This window comes from Musa acuminata, chromosome BXJ2-3 (genome assembly GCF_036884655.1).
Source record: "Musa acuminata AAA Group cultivar baxijiao chromosome BXJ2-3, Cavendish_Baxijiao_AAA, whole genome shotgun sequence".
Lineage (NCBI taxonomy): Eukaryota > Viridiplantae > Streptophyta > Magnoliopsida > Zingiberales > Musaceae > Musa > Musa acuminata.
The window spans coordinates 10,885,165-10,892,186 of record NC_088340.1 but is presented as its reverse complement, the minus strand read 5'-3'; the positions used below and the strand labels follow the sequence as shown (position 1 = coordinate 10,892,186).

The 7,022-nt window shown below is 52.1% G+C and overlaps 1 protein-coding gene across 1 annotated transcript; it reads left to right on the top strand.

Annotated features, from left to right (window-relative positions):
• The first annotated feature begins 5,048 nt into the window (after nt 1–5,048).
• LOC135607377 (F-box protein AFR-like) lies at nt 5,049–6,522 on the top strand. Its single transcript, XM_065099148.1, has one exon. The coding sequence runs from the start codon at nt 5,185–5,187 to the stop codon at nt 6,349–6,351; it is 1,167 nt and encodes a 388-aa protein (XP_064955220.1). The 5' UTR covers nt 5,049–5,184; the 3' UTR covers nt 6,352–6,522.
• Nucleotides 6,523–7,022: the final 500 nt, after the last annotated feature.

The window sequence follows — 7,022 nt, the reverse complement described above, 5'->3', positions numbered from 1 at the left end:
CGACCTCATGTCGCCTGAGACTACTGCGGCACCAAAGGACAAAGCCATGCCTCGGACTCCCCCCTTTTATTGCAATAACCGACGCATAGCTTCTTTCGGGGGGAGAATATGATGAGGGTAATAATGGCGACATGACGCGCTACGACGTCAGCCATGACTGGACGACACTCTGCCCGAAAGAGGGCAATAATGCCGACGCGATGTGCGCTGACGTCACCCGCTCTCAGACGACGACCTCGTCGTTGTCTGACCCAAAGCGCCTGACCCGGGCAAAGGGGAACGACCACCGAGGCACGCCCATACCCTGCGACAGTTCGGTTCTCCACGCAACGTCAATGGTGACGTCAGACGCCATCAGAGGTACGATCCTGCCTCCTACAGGCAGGCACGTCAGGTAAAACTCAACTGCCCTATAAATACCCCCGAGTTCTAAACAAGGGGGAGGACACTTCTTCACTAAAAAACTCCTTCCACATCATCTAACTTGATCGTCGAAGGGGTCGGACCGAGCTTCCGACCCGACCTGTGTGCAAGTACAAGGGCGAGGTTGCATCTTCCCAGCGCCGCGGAAAAGCTTTACTCCCCACGTAACGTCCCGCTCGAACCATCGTAACCGGCCACCCCAGCGGGCTCGAAGAACGTCACGCAAGATCCCCGCGCATTCGGACCCGAACCAAGCCGCGTCGGCCCCGAGGCCACGGCTCAAAGTTGTTTACACTAACAACTCCCGTGTAAATTTCGATTCATCTTGACTCCAAATAAAATGTTCTTGACTAGGGATTACGAGTGACATCACTACGAGCTTCGGCAGCAACAACAACAAGAACTTGATCCAACGAACAGAAACTAGTGCAATAAAGACGACGCGTAAAGGGAGAAGGCGAGGCAGTCACCATCTCGAGCAACCCCGGAATGCCGGGCTCTTCGACCCTCGTCTTGTACTTGGCCACCATGTCGATCGCCGCCGTCTGCCCGAATAGAAAATCGGAGACCTGCGGCCGCGGAGGAAAAGCGAGAGTGGCGGGACGATCAAGGGCAGCACGGTTGCGGCCGTCTCGGATGATAAAGGGCCGCGGGAGCCGATGTCTAGGGTTTCGGTCGGAGCGAGGAGGTCGGTTTCAACGTTTGGGGGAGGGGAATCTGCGATGACCGAAGCGGGAGTGCAGTCGTCGTCACGCGGGAACGATTCAATTTTCATCTTATTAAAGAGCACCTAATCAAAAGATATTTGAATCTTATTTAAGAAAACAGCGCATTGCATTTCCCATTTGAAGTGGGTATCGATCATCATCGGCCGGCGATGGGTTTGACACGAGTCTGCCCACACGAACGTGACATCTTAATAAGAACGAAAACGATACATCATCATCTCCAGGTGGCACAGTGGTCGACGTGGGTTTAGTCTGTTTCGCCACGTGTAAGTACATGGCGACACCCTACCTGCTTACGTGAACAGACGATTTTGTTGACTTTGTCAAGCGATAGAAGGAGACAATGATATCGTGGCGTTGACTTTGTCAAAGAGATGGTTCGCGGCAAAATCGTGTCATCAACGGGACCTGATGAGGATAGGATCGGCAAAGCACAGATGCTGCTTCTAGAACGCTGCAGAAAGCGTCCAACAAGAAGACATGACAGCATGGAATGAATGTGCGAGCGCAATAGTTGATGGCATGATTAGGCTTGCTTTTGGGCCTTTGGAATGCGAGGTTAATTATAATTATAATGATCCAAAAGTGCTTAGGCTTGTAGCGGTGTCGGGTTTAGGCAAGCCGTAGATGATGGGCCGGTAATGATTGTGCGTAATGGAGAATATAATTATCATTGGCCTTTCAGGGAAGCTTCTATGTCACACGCACCTTTTGTTTTAATGTGGCATGATAACGTTGTGTTCCACCCGGCGAACATGAGAGGACAACATGACTTCACCTGATACGATTTCATGGTGCGTAACTTCACCTTAATCGGACTTAAGAAGATTATTAGCGTTGCATAGTGAAACTTACATCTCTATTATTTTTATCGGTGGAAAAGAACAAAACACAGAAACAGGTGCCCACAAGGTTGATCAAGAACTAAGAAATCAAAAGGGTCGGATTCCAGGAGAGCACCGCGGAGTGAAATCATATTATATTGTAATAATTTAGGATATCAAAGTCTAAGAATACGGCTGAAAAATAGAATCTAAATCCATTTCATGATATATCGAATCGAAAGAGACATATCGAAAGAGACTAAAGATGCGATGATGAAGACCAAGGTGTGAAACTAGTAGTAGTTTGATTCGATGCTGAATAGTTATCGATCAAGAAATAAAATATCATCGAGAATGAATAAATATATTTGATTAAATATGAGTTATACGTTTTATAGTGTAAAATTATAAGACGTAGAAGATTAGTTTCACCAACTATGTCGACAATTCAATAAAAATATATTTAAAAATAGACTTAATTTTAATAATTTTTAATTGATAAAATAAATTTATCGAATCTAGTCTTCATCATTTATTCTTAATCAAATATTATTATGAAATAATATCATTTGCATTCGACGTAAGAAATATAATAATTCCTCCGTATTTTACGGAGCTAATAAGAATTTTGAATACGCAGAGAATCAAAGGCGAATTACGTGGAAAATCCCAAGCTTTCGAACAATAAAGTTTTCGATCAAACGCTGGCTGGCTGGCTGGCTGGCTGTCGATCGGAATCCGATCCGATCGGTCGGAGCTCAAAGCGGACGACTCCTTAACGGAGCAATCCGGATGATGTGGGATTGGCTTCCGTCAAAGAGAGCGACTGACATCGACATTTTCGCCGACGCACATGCCAAGAACTGCAACGGTCTGACCGCTAGACTCGAAGGATCAAAACGGGCCACAAAATTGAGATATCTCGTTTGATTGCCGATTTTTTAGCCCCTTATCCGGATTCCAAGATTAAAAAGATTCCATCGGACCCTTTGCAATACTGATCGGCCGTAATTTGTTTAGAGAAAGAGAGAGAGAGAAGAAGAAGAAGAAGAAGAAGACCAAAAATCTCATCCAGATTTCATTAAGAAAAAACATGGGACAGAATCCCACTCTGTAGTTATATTCTCCGACAATTTCGTGGGAAGGCCGACCGAAAGGAGAACAAAATCGTTCATGCGATCAGTTCAGTTGGGAACATGTCGTTGTATCAGATGCCAATTTGTAGTACGCATGCATGAATCTACGTATGCTATTTATAAGGAGAAGAAGAAAAATAAAAGGCCCTTGTCGACTCCCATCCAACACGAAGGCCATCACGGAGATCGTCGTCCCTTCCCCCGGCAGGGAATCTACTTCGAGGTGGCGAGATAAGCTAGTATGGGATGCTCGTGTCAGCTTCTCACCAACCTTTCGTCTGTAGAGCGCGGGCTCCAAGTTCCCATGCCCGACACTTGCTCTCATCCCCGTGGGAGAGCGGCTACAAACTTCTAAGCGTCGAATTTACCGACAGGCGTTCGATCTTCGGCCGTGCGCACCGTCACGCCGTGGACAGAGACGCTGTTCCGAGTAGACAATCCTCGTGACTCCCCCACTCAACCCCTCGGCACATGTCTCGCACCGCGCGATGCCCACAGACCTTGTCTTCCTCCGTGGAGTCCAACAGTCGATGCGAGCGATCAAGATCGGTCAGGCGCGGAGACGCATGTGATGGGATCGTTTTTAATATTGTAGTGGTGAGACGACGATGATGGTCGTGGGCACTGTTGTCGTCATCTGGGACGACGGTGAATCGTTGATGGGGTGAGTCGATGCCCTCGGAATCCAGGCATCGGAGATGCGTCGAGGTAAACGGGCGGAGATCCCGGACGGTGGTTGAGACTTCGCTTTCAGAGCATTAATGGCGACATTTGATTCGCTCGAAACGTGTCCCGGCGCGGGACCACGAAGGCGGCCCGGTGCACCTCGTTTCGAAAGCTACCATTCATCCCCCTCTCCTCTCCGCTGCCGATGAAGCTTTCGTATCGATGGGGTTCCCTCTTTCCTCGCGTAGCAAAGAAGGTGCGAGAGTCGAATCATTGGGTTCGGGGAAGTTGACGGAGAAACCACGCAATCGCTGGACCATCCAAACCGACCTCCTGATATAGATGGGAGTGTAGCGGAACCCATGCTTTGGGTCAGAATCCCGGAGACCTACCTATAAGGTTACGACGACGGTCGTTGCTTCTAGGCAGAGATAGTTGGTTTTTGTTGTTTACTGAGAAGCTCGAGGTTATCGGTCGTTGAGTCTGCGTTGATTTCTGCAGCAGGAGGGTCAGAGTCCTCCGATCTGTAATGCGAGGGAGTTGGGTGTTGTTAGCACACAAGTGTCATTAATATGAATCTGGAAACGCTTTGTTCTCATTCCGAGGCGAAGCCAAACAGAATGACGTGGAGCCTCCAAGCACAAGTGTGCGAACAGCTTGCGCCAGAAGTTTGACAGGACGCTGCAGCTGGAGTTACCGACCTTTTTTTTTTGTTGGGGGGGTGGGGGCTCCGAGGCTGATGCCGATTCATTCCCGTCCGTCCGATACAACAGAAGGAAGGCAAGGGCAAAGTCGACGTTATATACACAGCATATGAGATATATATAAATATAAAAATATATGACGGTATGTACGTCGCAAATCGAGTGCGAGCGAGGCGAGATGCATTTTGCGTGGTGTGCAGTGAGGCCCGCAGTCCACTGATGATATAATAATGGCACATGACATGAGTGTACGGCCTCCTCCCGATTCCTGATGCCCACTAGAGGGAAAAAGGAGGGGAGTGCTTGAGGCGACTCGTGGGACCCGCCGTGGCGTAGCCCACAATCCATAATCGGCGTCTGCCACCCCGCACCTGTGTGGCCCCTTTTTCTTTTCTTTTTCTTTTTTTTTTACCAACGGTGGGCCCGGCGGTGCGCCACACACCGAGCCAACCGTCTTTTTACTCCCCATTCCCATTCCCATGCCCTTTTTTATTTTTTCTTTTTTGAAGACTATTTATCATTTGGTGGTGGAGGGCTATATATAGAGTCCCCAAAACCAACTCCGAAGCCCCTCTCCTCCTTCCCCCATCTCTATGTTGGTTTTCTTAACCTGACTGAAAAAAAAAAAAAAAAAAAAGTATCCTAGTAAATATACGAGCTGGGGTTTGAGAGGGTAATTCCCAATTCGACGATCAAAGTGGCGATGCCTCCGCGGTCGGAGCCGATAGAGACGGCCGCAGCAGAGGAAGAGGAAACACGGGGAGCCGAGCCCAAGGTGGAGGAGATGGAGCCGCTCATCCCCGGGTTGCCGGACGAGGTGGCCGAGCAGTGCCTCCTTCACCTGCCGTTCCCTTACCAGTCCCTCGCCCGCTCGGTTTCCTCGTCCTGGAACCGCGCCCTCTCCAGCTCGTCCTTCATCCGGTCCAAGGCGAAGGCCGCCGCCGCCCTCTCCCTCCCATACCTGTTCGCCTTCGCCTTCGACCGCTCCACCCTCCGACTTCAGTGGCAGGCCCTGGACTGCCGCACCAGCCGCTGGTTCGTCCTCCCCCCCATGCCGCTCCCCGCCGGGGGCGACGGCCCTCTCTGCCCGCCGGCCTTCGCCTGCGCCGCCATCCCCGGCCGCGGCGAGCTCTACGTGCTCGGCGGCATGCGGGCCGACACCCAGTCCCCGCTCCAGACCCTCCTCGCCTACCGCGCCGGCACCAACTCCTGGTCCGCCGCGGCGCCGATGCCCACCCCGCGGTGCTTCTTCGCGGCGGGGGCGATCGGGGGCCGGATCTTCGCCGCGGGGGGCGACGACGGCGGGATCTCGGCGGTGGAGTGCTACGACCCCGCGGCGGACCGGTGGGCACCGGCCGCGGGGATGCGGCGGGGGATGGCGCGGTACGACGCGGCGGTGGTCGGGCGGCGGATGTACGTCACGGAGGGCTGGACCTGGCCGTTCGACTCGTCGCCGAGGGGCGGCGTCTACGACGCGGATCGCGACGCGTGGGAGGAGATGAGGGTGGGGATGCGGGAGGGGTGGACGGGGGCGAGCGCGGTGGTGGGCGGGCGGCTGTACGTGGTGTCGGAGTGCGGGGACGGCCGGGTGAAGGCGTACGACGAGGGGACCGACCGGTGGAGGGCGGTGGCGGGCGGCGCGGTGCCAGCCGAGGTGAAGCGGCCGTACGCGGTGACCGGCGGCGGGGCGGCGGAGGATGGGAGAATCTACGTGGTGGGGAGCGGGCTGGACGTCGGGGTGGGGACGGTGGTGGCATCAGCAGCAGCGGGGGGCAGGGGGGCGGCGGAGAGGGTGGAATGGCAGGTGGTGAAGGGGCCGCCGGCGTTCGCGGATCTGGCGCCTTGCAACGCACTCGTGCTCTACGCTTGATAAGGTTAAATAATGAGGAGTTAAAAAAAGGGTTTATTACGGGTTCCACTCCCTCTCTCTCTCGTATGTACTCTGCCTGTGTTCGCTTCCTTTTTCTTTTTCCTCTACTAGTATTATTAGTATTATTATTATTATTATTTCACATGAATAATAATATACATACTTCTACTCCGCTCCCACCCACCCGTGTGTGTGTGCGCGTCTCTCGCTTTGGTCGACCGGATTAAGAATCATGGATGGACGGGCAATCAAACAAAAGCATTCTTCCGCTCCTGATGTGACCGTCGAAGACAAAAGTTACTCGGAGAATGTGATTCCATCACTGTTGAGAGACGATAACTGTTGCCGACTGCACTGTGTAAATTATGCTTTGCATAATTTGTGGAATCCATTAATTTTGTTTGTGTAAGGCGGGATCGAATAGGGCCTCATCTTTTGAATCAAATCAATAATAAATAAGTAAAGGGTGGAGGTTTTTTCTTTTTTTCTTCTTTGGCATTTATTACCAACTTGTGGGTGGGGGGCTGCGCGACTCGTGAGCTTATCTATTCGGCGATGGTCGGTGGGACCCCAACTCCGAATGGACAATTTCGTCAGGTAGTGCAGCGGGATCCACCGCCTCGTTGCCGTCAACCCCAAGCCACAATTATATCGGCGGACTGTGGGCGGCG

Bases quoted from the DNA above. Each gene is read 5' to 3' on its own strand.
- LOC135607377 (XM_065099148.1), top strand. From the start codon at position 5,185: ATGCCTCCGCGGTCGGAGCCGATAGAGACGGCCGCAGCAGAGGAAGAG.